Source organism: Phalacrocorax aristotelis, chromosome 6 (genome assembly GCF_949628215.1).
Source record: "Phalacrocorax aristotelis chromosome 6, bGulAri2.1, whole genome shotgun sequence".
Classification (NCBI taxonomy): domain Eukaryota; kingdom Metazoa; phylum Chordata; class Aves; order Suliformes; family Phalacrocoracidae; genus Phalacrocorax; species Phalacrocorax aristotelis.
Window position 1 is genome coordinate 31,242,270 of NC_134281.1, and position 20,252 is coordinate 31,262,521.

Consider the following 20,252-nt stretch of genomic DNA (forward strand, 5'->3'; position numbering starts at 1 on the left):
GCTTCTTTGCTTGTTGGTTAACAACAGCATTGTCCCCACTGCTGAGGCTGCCCCAGGCAATGTGCTCTCTCTCCAGCAGTGCCAGCAGAGCTGCTCCAGCCAAGCCCATGGCCCAGCTGGATGTGTCAAGAGGTGCCACCACCCTGTCCAAACCAGCGCTGTGGTGAGCACATGCTCCATAAAATCAACACGACTTCATGAGCAGATGAAGTTAGGAGTCTTAGGATCCCGCTGTGACCGTCCAGCTGCCCTGTAGCCTACAGCCACTTGGTGAACCCACCACTCATCTCCCAGCCCTGCTTCCCAGCATGTGGGTTGTTACTTGTCTGGATAATCCTCATGTGCCATGAGACACCTGCGGATACGGACTTGTTGTGGTGTGTGAATGAAGCACCAAGGACCACGGAAGGAGGGATGCTGCACACCAGCTGCAGCTCCCTGCGTGTCCATGACTGATGAGAAAGGGGATGGGAGGCAAAAGCAAGGCTGGAAGGAGGAGAAGTTCATGCCCTTTCACACATGCATGTGCAGAGACACACACGCAAGGATTAGGACAGCAGCTCCATCATGGGGAGGTGGAGTTGGGGATGAGAGCTTGAGTGTGTGCATGTGCTGGGGCACAGGCAGGGAGCAAAGCAACTGCCCAGAGAAGGTGACTGCGGGAGGGGAGGGGAGAGGCCTACAATTGGTACCAGATGCCCTCAGAAGCTAATGACCTGACAAACGCTGTGCTCATAAAACAAATTCTTTAAAAAGGAAGCAAATGGAAATATAAGCTAGTGAAAGAATTTGCAGCAGCTGCCCTGAAACCATTTCTCACTTCATAAACAGGTCTGCATTGAAAAAACAGCCCCTTTCTTCTTGCTCTCCTTTGTGGTCCCTTCCTGTGCCCACCGGCTCTTTCAGGGCAGTGGCCTGCAGGTTTCCACTGTGTCTTTGGGTCAGTGGACTTGTCCAGAGTCAACAGCACATTGCATCCCTTAAAGTCCGTGTCGGCACCTTTCCTTCCCCGCTCCCCCCATTTTTATTTTTCTTTTTAGCTGTGCATCCTTGGCTGGAGAGATTGAGTGAATGCAAGAGGCAAAGGCTACCTCTGCCTCCCCTGGGTGAAACACAGTGCACAAAAACTCTTGACAGGCCCATGCAAAGCAGGGAGCAGAGGGGAGGTGTTTGGGTACACTTTCCTCCCTTCTGCCCTCAGTTATCACCTGAAGCTGCAGCACCTCTGCCCTTGCTTCAGGAGGGCTGCTGTTATTCTGTTGCACTTGGTAAAAGATAAACTTTGACTGCCAGATAACCAGGGCATTTCCCTGTGGGAGCTGTTATGTCAACCCTGTGTCTTGGCCCCATTCCATCCCAGGTAATTAATCTACTGGCTGCATTTCACTGATGGAGACTATAGCCCCCTGTCCAGCATTCATCTTCACTGTGGGACTGTTTGTGATGCTTAATCTTAATTAATCAGTACCAAATGGCTGGTCCTTGGTGGGAAGCTGCTGTGGTGAGGAGGGGGCTGTTTATTTCCCAGGGATGGGTGACACTATGCAAGCTTTACTAGGATATCTTGTAACTTGAGGTGGTGCACAAGGCAGGGTAATTCTTTCTTTTAGCTGCATCTCACTTTGGTGGCCACAGCTGAGTCTCTAGAGCTGGACAGGTACATGTTGAGATGATTTTGATCCCAAAGAGCCTGATGTCAACATAGAAACATGCTTAGGCTTGAAACACTGCGTGAGCCTGTGGGAGAAGCAGAGCTGCTGAAGACCATCAAAGCAGAGCAGGAAGGTGACCAGAGTGGGGTGGAGGAGACAGCTGCAGCATGTTCAACTTCTCCCTTCCACCACAGGCTGTGTGGACACGAAGCTCAGGCAACTCTGCTGCCAGGCCTGGGGAGGACTATGTGTAGTTTGAAGAACATCTCATGGATGGTTCCCTAGTATCTGCAGAGGTTCCTTCTCCAGCTAAATCTTTCTTTGCAGCTGGAGAATCCTCTGTGGATTCTCTGATGTCTAATACAAGGTATGACATAGCTGTCGCCCTTCTATCAGCACAGGTTTTAAAAAGGCCTCTTCATCTTTTTATTTTTCCTGACTATCTGTTGCTGCAAATCTTGTCTTATTCTGTGCTAAGTCTGACTGAAATTGAGGTGTGGATTCGAAAGTTACCAGGAAGGAAAAATACCCAATGCTACTGTCTGGTCTTTGTTGCCTTTATAAAGTGCAGATCTCTTGCTCTCCATTGTCTGTCCCTACACACTCATGTCTGAGATGTGTGAGCAGATTGCATGCAGGAGGACAACATGAGCGGCTGCAATCACATGTGAGCTAATGGTGTACTCCCTATGGCACTTCCAGACCACAGTTTCAGGATGTCTCTTGCCACAAGTTCTCTGGTGTCCAGCATGATTTGAACATGTTGGAGATGAGAACTAGTCATGTGATAGAGACCACCTTGCTGCTCCCTCAGGAAGGTGCTACAATGACTGTTCCGTGTTCATTCAGGAGTGCTGCTTGATAGAACCATCTGATATAAACTTTCCCACTTTGGCCATGGGAGTTGTGGCCATGCTGGATATGTCATCTGCCTGCCCTCTCCCCATTATCTCCTTCCTCTTGCTCCCTTGGTCCACTTACACCAAGCACCATCAGCCCCTTTGGTGCTAGGCTGTGTGCAGGCTCTGCAATGCAGCCTGTGCACCCTGGGGCAGAGGAGCTGGAGTAGACCCACCAGAGAGCACAGATTTTGGAAGTAGTGTTGTTGGGCCATGCCTCCTTTCATCAGCTTGGAAGGACATGATGGTCTGTGGGGAGGTGTGAGCCGGGGTTGGGCTGAGGTCCAGCCACGGCAGAGCTGGGAAAAAATACCCTCCTGGCACCATTGTCAGGAGACTTCAAGCCTGGAAGAATCTGGGACTGAGGGATAGGTGTGCATCTCTGTAGGCATCTGTGACCCACTGAGCATCCCACACAGGTGCTACCCAGAGAGAGCCCTGGGACCTGCTTGCTGATCCCTTCCCTCTTCTCCTCCATAGCTGTGTCCATGGTGCCTGTGCAGGATTCGGAAGCTGCATGCGGCCACTGCTTGCTCACACTGCCACCCTTGACTGCACCTCTGACGGCCCAAGGCACATGGCATGTGCTATCGCCTGTGAAAAGGGCTTCATCCTCCGCTCCAGCAATGGGAAGAGCCTGGGCTCCGTGCAGGTGAGTGGACATCAGGGTGGGGGTGACCTCACAGCCCATTGGCCTGAGTGCTAGTTAAGAGGGTTTAACCGCCCCGAGGTGGCTGGAGTTGACCCCAGGACACCTTGTTCCTCCAGCCCCAACTTCCTTTCTGCTCTTCCAATGAACCTCAGCCCAGTGGAGGCTCTGGTGCTGGACCTCCATGCTGGTGGCTGCTGGTCCTGTTCTTGGGACCTCTTGCCTTCCTTTGCTGCAGTCCTCCTAGCTGTCCGCAGACCACAGAAGCTGCTGCAGGGGATATCCCAAGCCAGGGTGATGCATTCCCACAGAGAGATAGGTAGATGTTTCTGTTCTCCAGATGGGCATTGCTGGGAGGGTTAAACATCCCTGGGACATTTTCTCTCTTAAAGCTGAAGTTAGTACCTCAGGGAAAAATGAAGTAATTGCAGAGCAACTATATTTAGAGGCAGCCAACGGCGCCGAGAGCTTTTCTTCCTTTGTGTTGCGTCGCAATAACACTGCCCACGCCAGCAGGGAAGCACAGAGGTCATCATGAAAGAGTTTGTCCTGCTTTCCAGAGGGCTAAGGGATGTCTTGTAAAAGCCACAAGCCACCACGGCTCTTAGCCATTGACCAAGGAGTCCTGGAACTGATGTGTCTTTGGAAGCTGAGCTTCCTCGGGTCTGGGCAGTCACCTTGGCAGGGTCATGGGCACAGTGCGTCCCATCCTTAGGCTGTTCCTGGAGGGGGAACAGGAGTCTTTAGTGCTGAGCTGATCCCTGTGCCAGCCTGAGTAAGAGTGTGAACTCGCACAGGGTGGAGACAGATGGAGGTGAGTCAGGCCATGTCAGCAGGACGAACCCCTCATCCCATTGGAGAGTTGCAAGTGTTCATGATGCCTGGCAGGCAGATTTCCCATGCTGCAGTGATCTGTGTTTGCTGAAGGAGAGGTGGGCACTGGAAAGTGGGATGGGGCAGCTAGGAATGCACCACCTGGCCCCTTGTCACCGGGGAGGTTATTAATTACACGGCCTCACAGGTCTGTGTGCCAAGGCATGCCCAGGGAAAACAAAATGTTCCAGTTCTCCTCTGAAATGAAACTGCACAAAGTAAATCTGCTTTGGGTGATGGTTTTCATGCATTTGGCAGCAAGATGGGACACTTCTGGACAGAGCTTTGCCATGTGGCTGTCACAGCAGATGGCAGCTTGCAGGTGCCCTGCCCTGAGCCCCCAGGTGATGTTACTGGTTTGGCTGTGTGACCCTACACATCTTGAGACATTCTGGGAAAATGTTCACAGCTCTTCCCTGAGCAACCTCTCCACCTGGTTTGGTTACACCATGATCCTGCTGCGCACCCAAAAGTACCAGACTTAAGTTTAGTGATGTCGTTCAGAGCCACCATATCCAGGTTCAATCAAAACACGTCGGCTGGGTGGACAGGTCACACATTTGACTGTACGAGCAGCATGGCTGTATGCAGCCAGTGGGAGGACATCAGGAACAATTGAAAGACTCCTCTTTGGTCTGCAGCCCTTGCCTGAGGACTGCTGGGCTGGGGTTAGACACCTGGGAGCAAAAGTCATAGAACAGTTTGGGTTGGAAGAGACCTTTAAAAGATTATCTGTCCAACCTCCCAGACATGGCTAGGGACATCTTTCACTAGATCAGTTTGCTCATGGTACACTGTCATCCACCACTGTCTGTGGCACATGTTGATCCTGTTTAGTGGTGGGACCACTGGGAGTTAGGTTTTCATGCAGTGCCCCAGCTGTGTGAGAGGGGCTGTGTAGTTTGGAATTGTGAGTTTATATGAACCTCTGATTTCAGTGGGGTCTGTGGGCTGAGGCATGAGACAATCAGTGCATTTAGGGAAAAACAATCAACAGGAGAGCTGCCCATCAATGGCTGAAGAAGACTTGATCCTGTAGGGGAAAATATTGCAGCACACAGAGCTGGGAATAGCTTGTAGCTCAGGAATTTGTAGTGTATCTTGAAGGGATTTTCCTTCTTCCCCTTAGTGTGTTCTGGCACTGCTCAGAGAGTGTGCATGAAGCTAGCATTTTCTGGAGGCAAGCATTTACAGATCAAGCATTGGAAGGTCTCTTGTGCAGGTGGCTTGTGTGTTACCCCAAAGGCCATTCTCTGCTTTCACACTCCAAACATCACCCCATGAACAGGTAGGGGCTTCATGACTCAGTGTCCAGAGTAGGGAGAAAGGGCACACTGGGGAGGAAAAATGGGGGAAAGATCTCCTTGCCCTGAAACCTGGGTCAGCACTCTCTGCTGTGCTGGCACAGCAGTAGATTAAGGTTCACTTGCAGGGGTCTGATAGAGCCTTGTTTTCTCCGCAGCAGAAGGTGGTGCTAACATGCAGCTCGGGGCGGTGGGACAGATCTGTGACTTGTGACCCTGTTGACTGCGGTGTCCCTGACCAGTCCCATGTGTACTATGCCGAGTTCTCCTGCCCCAAGGGGACCACCTACCTGCACAGCTGCTCCTTCTCCTGCATCCACCCAGCCAAGCTTCAAGGTATGGTCTGAAGTGCTGAGGGATTTAATATTCCCTATTTGGTGTCACCTTTTCATGCCTGTCCCAGGCTGTTCAAAGAGAGTATTGCAACTTTGAATTTCCTGGTTATCATGGCTTCTCCCAGCCAGGTGGGATCTTGAGACACCTCTTAAAATGGTGGGCATCTATCCCCCTTGAGCAGGGACACCACTGCGTGGGGATAATTCCTTCTGACTCCCATCCCAGGGCTGACAGCCCTTATCCATCCACCTCAGGGATGTCTTCTCATGATAGCTGGTGAGGTCTGGCAGAGTCCAGCATTATGCGGATGAGGGAGGCAAAAAGTGTGCAGGCAGCCATCATGGACAGACAGAGAGAGGACTTCAGAGATCCAAAAGTGGCTCAGTGGCTGTGGGAAAGTGTGTGGTTCAGGAGTCCTGGGGCTGTATAAAGTTGTAGAGACCGATGCCCACAGCTGCAGAACAGTTTGGGAGATGTTCACCACCCAGACACACAGCAGTCCCCCAGACATGCCATGGCCTGGCTTTTATTCTGCCGACTCCATCAATAGCCGCAGGAATGTTTTTAAGCCAAGTAAGAGAAAGAGAGCTACTGTTCCTGTCTATACAAGGTTGAGCTGCATGGGATTTTGGGGGTAATTGCCCCGGCAGCTTCAAGCACTGGGACTTTATGTGAGTTTCCACCAGTGCCTCTGCTCTGAACAATCACATACAACAAATCATTTTAATGGGTGCTCTATTTTATGGAGACATTTATAGCTGAAACGTATGAAAATAATTTAGGTTCTTCTTTTTTTAAAGTTAAATCTAAGGAGCAAAAACTGCAGGGAATTAAGGTCTCATTTCATGATGAGGGGGGATGCCGGCAGATCCCCAGTGTGAGCTGATCAAAGGGTAGCATGCAAATGACAACTTGACAGACGAAATTCTGCCCGAACTGATGCCTGTTGCCTTCAGTGGGTCAGCTGAGGGCAGGGCTTATTCTGATTTTTCACTCATAGCGGCCTCTTGTTCCTGCTGAAGTCAATGGGAGGTTTGCCCTGGGCTCCCTTAGTGGGAAGGCGCCCCCTTGATGGAGCGCCCTGGGTGACTTCCAGGGGCTGACATGACAGCTGGTGGTGCTCAGCCAAGGCTGTCAAGCCGTGTGGGTAAACTCGCAGAGGTCTAGCCGACTCAGCTGAGCTGTTGATACAGGGGTGTGCCTGATGCTCATTCTCCCCGAAGGCTTGCATCCTTACGGGCAGGCTTTCAAGGCTAATGAATACTAAGAATAGGCAAGAAAAAGGATGACACGGCTGCATGGTGTTTGGAGGCGGGGGGCGACCCTCAGCAGTGCAGGCCCACCCAATGGAGGCACTGCGTGGAAGCATGGTCTTGTCCCTGTTCCAAGAACAGTTATAGGCAGAGCAGCAATCCCACAAAAAGAACAATGTTTGAAGGGAGCATGGACCAGTCTGGCTGCACCAGGAACCTGCTGATCCAAACCCCTCAGTAGAAAGAGTCCCATTCACTCCAGTCCAGCTTTTTTTAATTGCTCAGCAGTTCCCAGTGAAGCATCCATCATCTACACCATGTGGGTGATGCAGTCCTGGACACTTACCGCAGGCACCCAGAGCTGTGTAGTTTCGGCCACCCATTATCTGGGTCTACCAAACCCCCTTTTCTCTAGAGGGACAACAGAGAGTTGAGCTGTAATACTCAACCCAAGCCTTTAGTAACTGGTGGTTTGAATTCCCAGTCACACTAGTTAAGGCTCCCACATCTGTCCTGCCGGTGCTTTCCAACTTGCGGTGCATGTGTAGCACACAGGGTCATAGGGTATTGACAACTTGTAAGTGAAGGTAAGGACAAGCTGCAAAAAGCTGGGGAGAATGGAGACGAGCTGGGCTAGGTATGACAGATACCTGTCATACACAAAAGGCCCCAGCCCACTGAAGGCTCTTCTGAGGCATCACCAGAGAGGGGAAGTTTATGGGAAAGTTTTGGGGAGATCTGCAGAACCAAGATCCATTCCCTAGAAGTTGTCCCTTCCTCACTTCTGTCTTCAAGGCATCTGGTTTCTGCTCCAGCCTGACCAACCATGCAATGGAGTCCATGTTTTCATATTTGTTGCCTCCTTTGGCATCAGTATCTGCTCTAACAAAAGGATGTTTGCTGGTTGCTCTGAGCTTCCCTCAGCAGGACTCCATCCCTGGGTCAGCTGTCACCCTAACATGCTGCTTCTCTTTTGGGGTCAGGAACAAATCAGTGGCTGACCTGCCTGGAGGATGGCCTCTGGTCACTCCCTGAAGCCTACTGCAAGCTGGAGTGTGACACACCGCCTGTGGTGGCCAATGCCAAGCTCCTGGTCCCACGGTGCCTGGAGGGGAACCATGACGTGGGCTCTGTCTGTCGCTACAAGTGCAAGCCTGGATACCACGTGGCTGAGAACGCAGCGGGGAAGCCTCAGAAGTAAGTCAGTGGCAGACCTGTTATCACCATTTCCTTCCTCCTCTTCTCCCAGTGTGAGCAGGGAGGGGAGGTGATGGTATGCTGGCAGTCTTAAAGAGCAGATTTGATAGGTACAAAGCAGAGCAGCTTGCTCTGGTCATGCAGGTTTCTTGAGATACCAGAGGTGTTCCCCTGGTTTAGGTGAAAGCAGGGAAAACAAGACACAAGCTGCTGTTGTGTGCATGTGTACCTTAAGTGTCTTAACCTAAAGCACATGAATTTTCCTAGGCACCTCAATATACTTGTCAGCTGCTGAAAATTAAGCATGTACAGAAGTGTTTGTGGACTCTTAGGTAGTTAGATGTAATAAGATGCTGGACCTGCTGTCTTTCCTAAAAGTGATAAAACATGGATCAAGGCACTGGGGGTTGTAAGAATGAATGACTGCCTTTTGTCAGGGTTAACATTTTACCCCCTGCATGTCTTGGCTAAATTTAATCTCAAGCATTGGCATTTCAGTTGGAGACGATTTTTCCCGATGCTTCGGGGGAAAAAATACTGGTGATTCACTAATCCTGCACTCAGCTAATATCGTGACGCTGGGGGGGGTGAAGCAGCATTTTTTCTGTGACACCTCCAGCCGAAGCCCCTGTTGGGTACGGTCACTAAAGATTTCCTGGCACTGGCTGGGTCCTCCTCAGAGTCTTGATGCTAGCCAAATCAGGTAATTATGTGCTAATTGTTTAATGCCCCCTTCCAGTTTAATTGGATGCAGACTTCGTCTCTACTTTGCTTTGGGGTAGGGTTGTTGTGTGCTGGGAAGCAGTTGCCAGATTTCTTGCCTCGTAATGAAGGAAGTGGTTTCTGTAAACAGCTTTTTGCAGTGTTAGGAGCATTTCTTGGGCCAAGGGGAGTTAGGCAAATTATGATTATAGCTACAATCACATGGACTGCCTTGCAAACTGCAGAGCAGTTTGCGTGCCTGTGGCATTTCAGGCACTGGACATACAATCAGATCAATGCAGCTTGCAAAGTTAGGCCATCTCAGTCATACTGCAGCAACTGCTGGTAAGAAGGATGCCCTCTGGGAGTTCCCAAGGCTCCTCTGATGTGTGACTTCCCTATGGGTCTGAACAGCCTGTGAGACAAGTCAAGAAAAATCACGCAAAGTGGTTTACATTTTCAGAGCAATGCATATTGACATAGCATTTTCACATTTGCTATTATCGTTATTACTAATTTGTCTGACATCTTTGATGGTAGAGTACAATCCTGTTAAGCAAAAAAACACTAATAGCAGCAGAAACTTCATTGTTTTCTTATCATGCAGATTAACTTCTATGAGAGTGGCCTGATTCAAAGCAAAAGCCTTTCCTTGGAAGTGTTAATGTTGGTGTAATGTCTCATCTGGAGCTCTGCGCGTATACTCAGCATGAGTACAAGCCCCTTGGCACGTAGTGAGTAGCAGCTACTAGCTAGTAAGTGGGCCAGTCAATTGCTGGATTGCTGGAAATCCTTCTGGTGTTTTAGCCCTGGAAGGAAGAGGATGGGAGCTGCCAGAGGGAGAGGTTGCTTTCTTTGTTCAGGCCAGTTTTGGAGAAAATGAATTGTTGGAGAAGGTGATGGAGAGCTCTGGAAGGGGCCAGGTCTGGTGGGGGTTGCAGTTTGCTGATGTGCTGGTGAGGGTGTAGGGTGTCAGGTGATGACTCGGACATCAGCTTTTGGGGTTTTCTGAAGTCTTGCTGGGTTCTTTCTAGGTTCAGCAAATTGAGTTCTTGATCTATTTTCTCCCTGTTGTCCATCAATCCAGCAAGCACCAGCCTTGCTAAAGGATTTAATGTCATACAGGTGTTGATGGGCATAAGAAAGCAAGATTCTTTATGTGTACTAGATATTGGATAAAAGTCAGGCATGATCTGCAGCTGACACTGAAGACCTCCCATGGCAGCTAACTAGCGTAACCTTAGAAATATAGTCAGGCTCCCTTCAAATTATTCTTCTAGCTCCAGCAATCATATGTTTTTAGAGGGGAACAACGGAAGGAGTGTAACTCCCAGCTGGCCTCACCAACAGTTATGGGGCTTGGACTGTTCTCCAGGGAAGTTGTAGAGGCATCTTTGGGTGTCTGTGGGACAACCCCAGGGATCAGCCCACTCTGCTACTATGTGAAAGACATGCTTATCTTCTCACAGCACTGTTACAAGAAGCTTAGTCATTTCCTTCAAGGGCTGCGTGTAGGCGCCTTCCTTCAGGGATGGCTCTGGACCTCCCATGGACAGGGACAGATAAACTGTAATGTGAGCGAGCAGGACCCCAACCCAGCCAGGGTTCAGCATCACGTCCTGACTAGCTGCTTTTCTGTCAGCCTTCTGCAGTCCATTCTTCTCTCATGCACCTTGTGAAACACCATGGCTGCTACAGCTGGACCAGGAACCCAACACCTGTGGCCTTGCTCATCATGTGGGAGGGCTACGGTGCCCATCTTATGCAGGCCTGAGCCGTGGCTGGGATCCAGCTGTCTCTGTCCAAGATGAGATGCTCTTGACACAGATGCTCATATTATTCCCTCACTTCTGTTTCCTTAGTTGAATTTTACTGTAGGGGCAGTAAGGTTACCCATAAGGCTCCTGCAATCTTAGTTGAAATTAATTTCCCATAGCATATGTGGAAAAGAAAGGGGGTAAAGAAATCTGTTGTCTTGAAGATGCTATTATCTATTAACCTAAGTGAGGAAAGGCCCTTTAGAAATCACTGCTTGTCAACAAACGATCCTCAAAGAAATGTTGATTGCATAATCAAGATCCTGCCAGAGATTTGCTGCCTTTCTGCTCGCAGGACCATGACTGATGATGCTGACATGAAGGGTAAATCTTTGACTCTTCCTAAAGGAAATCTGTTTTCAGCCTCAGGAACCCACATAACAGCCTAGTTTCCAGCTGCCAAGCTATTTCACATCTAACCCCAAAATAACTGTAACGAGGGGAACTTAACACATGTATTTATGCTTTGTGATGGGACATCTCTGTTTTGGGCAGCATCTGTCCAATGGCAGCACCAACCCACCTATGTGGATCGCACAGAGCAATGAACTGCGAATGAGCAATGTTTGGCATCATCCAGGGCTGCAGCATTGAAAGAGCTGGCCTGAAAGTCAGAGGACAGATACTTCAGGGAAAATGGGCATCACCCCTGCAGTGGTCCCTGCTGTTGCTTCCACCACAAAGTGCTATCTGAAGCAGCTCTCCAAAAGTAATATCTAGGACATCCTTTAGATAAGCGCTCTAATGCTGGGGGGATGCTCTCAGTTTGGGGACCAAAAAGTTAGACCCTTCAGAACAGTTGTTTCACTTGCCCAGTGTGGCATGATTCCTTGGAAAGAAGAGATTTTGGCTTCTCAAAGCTACTTTTGTGAGGGGTTAAGCCCCTTCTGCTAGCTTGAGGGAATGAAGCAAAGAACCACCAGCCACCCAGGTCTTCTCAGGTAGCTTTGAAAGTCTCAGTCTGCATTTTGACTGGAGATCAAGGGAGCCATGAGACAACCCAGACCCCTGATGAGCTTCCATGGAGTTGTCAGCCCCTTTGCCTCATGTCTCTGTTCAAAGACTATGGAGACCATGAAAGAAGGCAGGAGAACGTGGACGAGAAAATGGACTGGAAGGAGTTAGCAGACCCAGGGCTGGAAGTGTATCAGAAAGATTGCAGCATGCAAAGCAGGACAGCCTAACTCCGGGAGCATCGGGGTTTAGCAGGGCACCAGGCCACTGTAAATTTCTGGTGGGGCAAAGGTGTGGGGCGCTTGCTGCTTCTGCCCACATCTGCCCCTTCTAGATAAAAGGCAAACACCCGTGCAGATGCGGGAGCCAAGCATCCAGGTAAGGAAAACACAGGCTGTCAACTAGACTCCTGTGTCACTTCCATGTCTAAGGTGTCTGATGAAGATTTACATCCCAGGTTGCCCAGGCTATTTGGAGCACAGCAGCAAAGGTCCTACGAAGCTAATGTTGCTTTATTTCAATTTATTGGCAAATGTCCCTGCTTCCCCCCTATTCTTTTTGAAGCTGTCAGCCTCCTGCCATGGGAGATGAGGCTGTAGACTCATTTATCACCATTCCTGTACAGCAGACCTAGTTCCCCCAAGCTGGATCCCAGTACGCAGCTGGATCCCAGCCAGGCTCCTGCGTGCTCAGTTCCTGGAGCTGGGCAGGCACTCATGCCTTCACGTCAGATGCATCCCTTACTGGCCTCAGCCTTCTCCCGTGCCTCCTCTACCCTTTAGGCAGCAGCTTGCCTGGTTGGAGGGGAAAGCTTTGACTCCAATTTTCCTGGCTTCCTTGTTAATCCTCAAGAAATGCTGCTAACCCAGATCAGAAGAAGTTGGGGGGTCTGGAAATTTCAAGCTGCTATGAGGTTGTGGGGTTTTGTTTTTTTTTTAAAGTCTCTCCCTTCCCTTCTCTGTGCCTTAATATAAACTGCTCACTTCATGCGGGCAGCAGTGGTCCCTCATGCCACTTTCTACCCTGGGGTCAGCCCAGGCTATCTCTGTTTGAAGTTCCCCAGCACAGATGCTGCCAGGGAGGTGAGCCTCCGGAGCAAGGCAGTTTCTCCTCCCAGGTCTAGGGGGGTGCAGGTGGGGGGAGAGGTGGGAGAGGCTGTGCATGGTGCCAGCTCCTGCTGGGGTCACTCCAGCACCACATCAAGACAAGGAACCCTGGTGAAGATGATGGGGCTCTGAACCATAGCGTGCACCTGTGCAAACTGCAGCTCTTGTGGTGTGTACTCCCTTGGAAGTTGTACAGCTGGATCACACCCTGTGTGCCAGGCAATTCAAGAGGGGAAAATGCTACCTGGGGACCTGGACATCCACCACAGATCAGTGTGTCTCGGCATGTGCCTTCACTCACCTTTACAGGTGGGCAAAGCAAAGCATTCAAATGGACATGGGAGGAGGCAAGTTCTGCTGGGGGCATCTTCAAAAGGCAGTGATCGTCATCCCAGTAGAAAGGGTGAGCAACCAAGAAAGTTAAATTAGGCATGGGCTGAAACCACAGGATGCCCATAATGGGATCCAGAGTTGCTCCTCTTCACCACCTTTCCAAAATAGTATATAGTTGCAGTTCTCTCTAGTCAATTCAAGGCTACTGCTCTTGGGGTGACTTTGCAGCACCATTTGCTGCCCAGGTGCTCACACCTTGGCCACCCACACTCCCGGCATGGTCTGGTGGGGATACTTGTGCAAAGCTCTGTGCTGGGGGACCTGCCATATCCCACCCACTCCCCTGCCTGCCTCCATGTTACCTACTGGAGTCTGACTTCACCACAGCAGGAATCCCCTGCCCCCCTTATACAGTCTTTAGGAAAAACAGATTCCTGATTTCTGAAGGGAGAAGGGGAATCTCTAGGAGATGCAAATATTTAAAAATATGAGAATGTTTCAAAAAGCTCTCAAATTTCCCATTCAGGAGTTCGCAGAAATGTCATGGGGATGGCCACCAGCTCCTGCCCCAGGTCTGGTGGTGGAGTGCAGATGGGGTCCCCTCGCTGCTCTGGGCTGTGTGACCCTGTAGTGTGTGTTAGGGGGCATCTGGGTGGCCCCACACAATATCTGCTGCCACTTAAAACTAAGGGGCAACTTAGTGCCTCCCCCCAGGGTTTTCTCTAACTGAGTAAAACACCCTTCCACATATGAGCAGCATGCCAGAAACCCCATAGCACGGCACGTGGGTCCTGCCTGCTGGCATGAGTGATGGGAGAAGGCAGGGGCGAGCAGCTGAAGCAGGCTGTCTAGTAAAGAGGGACAGGGAGGGGTGGGGAAAAATGTCTCATTAAGGACCTAGCAATCACCACTGGCTCAGATAAAGCCCATCAGTGCTGTCAAAACCTGTGTGTCAAAGTCTGGGGTTGTGGTGGCATGTCCTCTTCTGGGAGAGCAGCCCCCAGCCAGCCCCATGCTTCGTGGGGTTTTGATGGCTCTATGTAAAACATGTGGTGTCTCTATTGCTGCCAAAGACAGGAGACTGAAAAGTGGGTGGGCTCCACTCCTGGACATTTTCTTCCTTTCTTTTTCATTGTTTTTTTGGCAAGTAGTTTGTGCCTGGGTTGTTTTAGCAGCCCAGGATGGTATTGGTCTGCTGCGGTACGACAGCCCCTTGGTGAGAGTGGGATTGACAGATCTGGCTGGAGTACAAAAAGGAGCCTCAGGAGCAGCTGAGTGTAGGCCAGCAGGATTTTACTGGTGGAGGCTCATTCCATCCAGCAAAGTATGTAGCTACTGGCAGTGGGACAAAGCAGCCCATGATCTGCAGGGGAATGGTTATGGGGCACCATAAGAGGCGGGGAGCAATGGTATGGTAAATGCAAGGAAAAAGCATGCATTGCTCCTATATCAGTGTGATCCCCCCCACCAAGGGGAAGGAAAGATTGAGAGTGGGCTGTCTCTTCAGGAGGACCTGCCCATGGTAATGGGTAGGATGGCATGGAAAAGCCCCACATAGAGGGCTTGGTTGTGCTCCAGGAAAGATGTGTCTAGTCTGCTCCTGCCACTGTGGGATGCTTGGTACAGCCAAGGTGGCGTTTCTTTGGGGTGCTGCAGCCCAGTCTGGCATCTGTGTTTCCCCAGGAAATTTCTGAAGGTCCAGTGCCTGGAGAGTGGGCAGTGGGAAGAGGGACGCTGCATCCCTGTGGTATGTAAGCCACCCCCTCCTGTCTTCGAGGGCATGTACAACTGCACCCAGGGCTTTGAGCTGGACAGCCAGTGTGTCCTCAACTGTGAGCCGCAGGGACAACAGGTGAGTGACTTGGGGGAGGCAGAGATTGGCCAAGCATTGTGCTTTAGAGCACCTGAATACAGCAGAGCTCTTTGTGCTCCGCTGTGCAGAGGGGACCCACGGCAACTTGTCCATCCCCAGGACTAAATGCCAAATGCCCTTGTATCACCAAACAGCAGCTGCCCTGCAAACCCAAAGCTTTTCTTGCTGGATACTAGACATGGCACAGGGTGCACCACCACCTGGGGATCCTCTCCCACTCCCTGGTGATCCTTCCAAAAAGCAGCAGTCCTAAGCTAGCCTGTTTGTTTTGAGTGAAAAGGGTCAGAAAGCAAAAGTAGAGGGTTTCTAGTGGATTTTGGAATCTGCTGTGAATGCATTTGCCTGGGATGATGGGCAGGCTTGTTAACCCAAGGGCTTGCCTAGGGATGGAAGCTGCTGCCTGCCAGGCTCTTCCGCCCAGGTTTTGCACCTAACCTGCTGGAAGCGTCTTGTGAAGAGAAATGCAATTGATTCCCCTCCAGTGGGATCCAGCAATATCTGGAAAACAATTTGCTTTCTGGTCAGTAGTGCAAAGCATACATAGGCTGGACCAGATGGCTGCAACCTAGCTTTCCCCAGAGAACTTCTGTCTGGCTTTCACTGGCAGGAGGGGGGTTCTTGCATTTTGCTCCCCCTGGAGCTGGGCTGTGGTTACACAGGGTGAGCCCTGCTGCTGCTGGTAGTAACGCTGCCTGCTCTCCCTCTGCTTTGTAGGTTCCTATCGTCTGCACCAAGGAGGGCTTATGGACAGAGGAGTTCAAACTGTGTGAGAGCTTACGGGGCACATGCCCACCACCCCCAGAGCTGAATTACGTGGAGTACAAGTGCAAGCAGGGGCACGGCATAGGTGAGGGCAGAGGAAAGCTAAACAGAAAACCAAACCTTATGTTGACTCAGCCCTCCCAGAGAGCTGAAGGTCACAGTGACTCTTCTTCTTGTACTGATCCCCACTAAATCTATGAAAATAATCCTGTTTTCTCCTCCATCCTCTTTCAAAATACAGAGCCAGGGGGTGGCTTTAACCTTGTGCATGCCTTGGTTGTACTTATGTGCAAGACTCAAAGCTAAAGCTGGTTCCAGTGTAAGCATCTCTCTTTTCAGAAGGAGCAGGGACTGGTCTTTAGGGCAAACCCAGTCCTTTGCAGTAATTCTCCTAATCTCTAGCCCTCCATGCCCTCCCCACCCCCGAGGTCTCTACACTTGTTACTACTGCTGATTTTTGCAGGGGTAATGTGGCAGGTCCTAGGTAAAAGCCGCAGTGACAATTGTGTGTAACAGGGCACTTTCACCAGATGAGGGACCACATCACCCATTTCTTTTTCCAGGACTTGGTCACCTTATGCTTTTAGGAAAAGCTGTAACGCTCAGTCACAGTTGTTGCATGTTGTCTGGCATCCCACTGGACAGGACGCCCGAGCAAAGCCCATATCACTCTGAAGCAAACACAGCTGTCATCCAGGTCTGATCAAAACAGGCTGAGACAAGTCTAAGGGCAGGACCTGCTAAGGTTAAGCAATGGACAGACCTGGTGTAAGACTGGGGTTAGGGCTGGGATCCACCTGGTTCTCCAAGGCAGTTTTTGCAGCTTTTTTCTTCCTGGGTCATAGGAAGGCAGTGGGAATTCACATGATAGAAAAACTGTGTAAGATGCTTCCTAACATGTCAACAAACATTCCATAGTAGTCAGGCCAGACTTATTTTCATGCTGGATCCCATATCCCGCCATCAGGGCTTCAATCTGTCTCTTGGGGCATGTTCAATTTTCCCCTCATGTGGGAGAAGGGAAATGGCCACAACTCCTGTACGCTCTTGCACAATTCAGGATCTGGGGAAAGAATTGCCATCCTAGGTTGGGAGGTAAAACATATTCTGTGTCTGCCCCTACTCTCGGTAAGGAGCCTACACATTTGGATCTGGTGCCCTCCTGTAAAACATCATTGCCCGGTTCCTGATAAAGCCCTCAAGGCTCCTCTCTCCTCCTGCAGGTGCTCTGTGCATACCTTCCTGTATCATACCTCCCAGTGACCCTGTCATACTGCCCGAAAACGTGACTGCTGAGACTATGGATCACCGTTTGCAGCCCACCAGAGTCCAGGTAAATGGGGAGGTGTATTCCTCTAGCAGGTGGTTCCCTGACAGTATAAAGGGGAACTCCCCTTCTCTTTATCTGGTGTTTTTTAACCAAAATCTCTTTGCCTTGGGTGAAGAAGGGTAAGACTTGGAAAGACAAGCAGCATAAATGAGCTCATCCTTGCTGGCCCTCTCCAGGTAGCTGCCCAGGCTGCAAGCTTTGGAGGTACCTGCTGCTCCCCATAACCAGGTTCTAGTGCTGAGTTGGTCCTCCCTCCCACTACTTCTTCCTCCTCTTCCCTCCCCTGCAGACGCTACTGTACACACTCCTGCTCTCCCATACCAAAGTTCAGCATGAGTTATCAGCTCCCAAGCCAGTTTTCAAGGACTTGTAGGATACCACAATAACTGAAGTTAAATGCAGGAATCCCACTGATGTTTCAGGACATGCTGCATGCCTAAACCTGCTAAGCTGCTGTTGTCAGCCAGTGTGTGGGGAGAGCAAAAGCCACCCCTGGCACAACATGAGCCTGGGTCCCCAATTACCTGGCAGCAGAGATGCAACCCAGGCAGGCATCTTCTTGCCAGGGAGGAAGCAGGACACTGTCAGCTTAAAGATGTCTCCAGCTGCCATCACCCCCTGGCCAGCTGGTTGCCTCTGCTGCTTGAACGGGAGAGCCTTTCACCTCCCCATCTCTTACTCATTTTGTAGGCAAAACAGCTCAAATAGCTCAAATAGTTTGGATCCTCACAGCACAACTTTCCCAAAAAGCAGCTCCACTGGGGTAATATTTCTTAAAATAAAAATGAGATGCATAAGGAAGGAGGTGGAACAAAGTAAAGCAAACAATCTTCTCAGGAGCCAGCGCTCCCATCCAAACACTTTCCCCTCCTACTGGGAACCCACAGGAGGCCCAGCATCATGCCTGTGGATACTACTGTATGTCGTCTTGAATCAGACCCATGACGGATCGCTGCCGGGGGGGGTGAGGACGCCCGGGGCATGTGGGATGGTTAAGCACGAGCCTTGGAAGGAGTCCTCACCTTTGAGGGATCCTTTGAGGCTTGGCCCGTCGAGGTAGTGGTGTTCGGCTTCCCTTTCACCACCACTGCAGGCTCTCGTGCAAAGGAGGCATTTTGCAGAGAGGAGGAGGAGGAGGGAGGGGGTTGTTATTTTAAGAAGTGGTGCTCCCCCTTGCCAGGAGCTCTCTCCCTGGACTGTCTTGTTTTTCTCTCTGCTCCGGCTCCTGCCTCTGCTCCCTACTTTGCTCCTCCAAGCCTCCAATAGCTTGCCATTTCTGGGAGCTGCCATGCTCCTGAGGTGATGGAGAGGATGGGCTGAACCACACAGGGAGCTGCAGAGGCCACTTGGGAAGGGCATGGTCTTGTTTTGCTTTCAACTTTGATGCATTGCATCCTACAGCCAAGCAGGTTTGTCCCTCTGCCCTTATTTCCCAGCCTGGAACATGAATATACTAATATAAGAATGCTAAAATGCCATTCAAGTTGCACAACCACCACGCCAGTAGGATGCAAAATCCTCTGGGCTGTGCAGGAATTGAACAGCTTGGCCAGCATCCCCAACATCTGCCCCATCTGATGGTGGCTCCCTCCAGGTCTGCCTTCCCTGCGCTGGCTCAGGATGGCCAGGACCTCATCCTACCCCAGCCCCATCATGAGCTTAACTGAACATGCAGCAGAAGTACCTGTAGCAGGTCTGTGTGGGCAGAGCTGCCCCATCCCCAGCTGCCATGCCACCTGGGAATGCTGGAGCCAGTCTGCCTGCTGCTGCATGTTTCAAACGGGAGGCTGGGAGAAAACATATGTGCCCCTCTGTGTGACTCCCGCACTGTGAAGGGCATTCTAGGACACTTTCACAGGCCAGCCGTTGTTTTATGGGGCCTCAGATTTCAAAGTCTGCCTGAGCTTTACAAGGAGGAAATTGCATGTGTGGTGGGGCTTTTCTTCCCCCTGTGTAATCATGAGTGCTCCCCACAAACCCCCGCTGAATGAGCGGGACAACACATTCCAGCATGATGAAACCAAGCCCTTCACAGCGCGCTCTTGTGTCCAGTTGGCTGCAATAGCTGAGTTCATGCCTCACAAATACCAGCCCTAGCCCCATAAGTGAACGTGAGTCTGGTGTATCTGCTTCAGGCCAGATCTAGGGAGGTGAGTCCTCCCAGGACTCGGATCCTGAGCAGGGGTCAATAAGCAAATTGATGCAGGCACCAAGTGATGAGTGGCTGAGCCCCCCATTCCATACAAGTGAGAAGCTGAGGAATACAGCATCATGCAGAGAGGTGATGGCAGACTCAGCCTGTCTTGGCGCTGGGTGGCTTCCTCCCAGCAGCAGCTTGTGGCCAAGTCACCCACTGTCAGGTGGCACTACCAGCCAAATCCACTTCTCTGATGGTCCCTGCCATCTCCCTTTGTCCTCTCTGTTGTGTATCTATATACGTCTGCACAGACATGTGTGTGTCTATCTAGCCTCTGCCTTGAACAGCATACACTGGTTTACTGGTGAAGCAGGTGCAGCTGCTTTGGGTTTGATGGGCTTCAAAGGGTTTCCCACTGGGCAGAGGTGCAGGGAGGATCCTGGGAGTGCCTCTGCTGTTCTGCACTGTGGAGTAATGCAGTGTTGTGGGCGAATCTCTACCTCCAGAGAGCACTGATGGCTGTTGCCCTCCCTCTGCCACCTTGCCTAACAGCTCTTTTCTTCTTCCCTCCTCAGCATATTGTGTGTACGGGCAGGCTGCAGTGGTATCCAGACCCCTCTGTCATTCACTGCATCCAGTCTTGCGAGGTAAGAGCCCCCTGCTCCCAGTATGAGCTGTCAGCTCATTGCAGGAGAGCTCCTGGCAATGAAGACTCACTTCAGCACAAAGCCGGATGGCTTTGACTTCATGTTTGCTCCGAGCTGGGCCAGGGCTTCCTGGCTGAGCAGAACAAACATCCTTGGGTATAGTCCCCCTCAGCCAGGCCGATGCTGGGGAACAAGAGCGGCAGAATAACCTATTTGTTTCCTTGCCTGTTTCTTCTTGGCTAGCCTGGGAAGAATGTTCTAGCAAAAGGATTTCACTGGCAAGGGGTATCCCCAATAAGCACATGCTGACTCCAAGCCTGAATATTTCCTTAACCAGAACCACAGTTCTAGAGTAACGTGGATCCAGAAAAGCCCTGCGTGACTCACACATCCAACCAAAACAGCTAGGATTTCCAGCCTTGTACATG

The 20,252-nt window shown here is 50.9% G+C and overlaps 1 protein-coding gene across 1 annotated transcript in view; it reads left to right on the top strand.

Annotated features, from left to right (window-relative positions):
- Positions 1–20,252, top strand: part of PAPPA2 (pappalysin 2) — a 95,341-nt gene that overhangs the window by 56,470 nt on the left and 18,619 nt on the right. Inside the window, exons 14-20 of the mRNA XM_075096847.1 lie at positions 3,032–3,203; positions 5,536–5,713; positions 7,950–8,163; positions 14,759–14,927; positions 15,663–15,795; positions 16,934–17,043; positions 19,753–19,824. Coding sequence (XP_074952948.1) covers positions 3,032–3,203; positions 5,536–5,713; positions 7,950–8,163; positions 14,759–14,927; positions 15,663–15,795; positions 16,934–17,043; positions 19,753–19,824 — 1,048 coding nt within the window. The remainder of the gene's footprint in view (positions 1–3,031; positions 3,204–5,535; positions 5,714–7,949; positions 8,164–14,758; positions 14,928–15,662; positions 15,796–16,933; positions 17,044–19,752; positions 19,825–20,252) is intronic.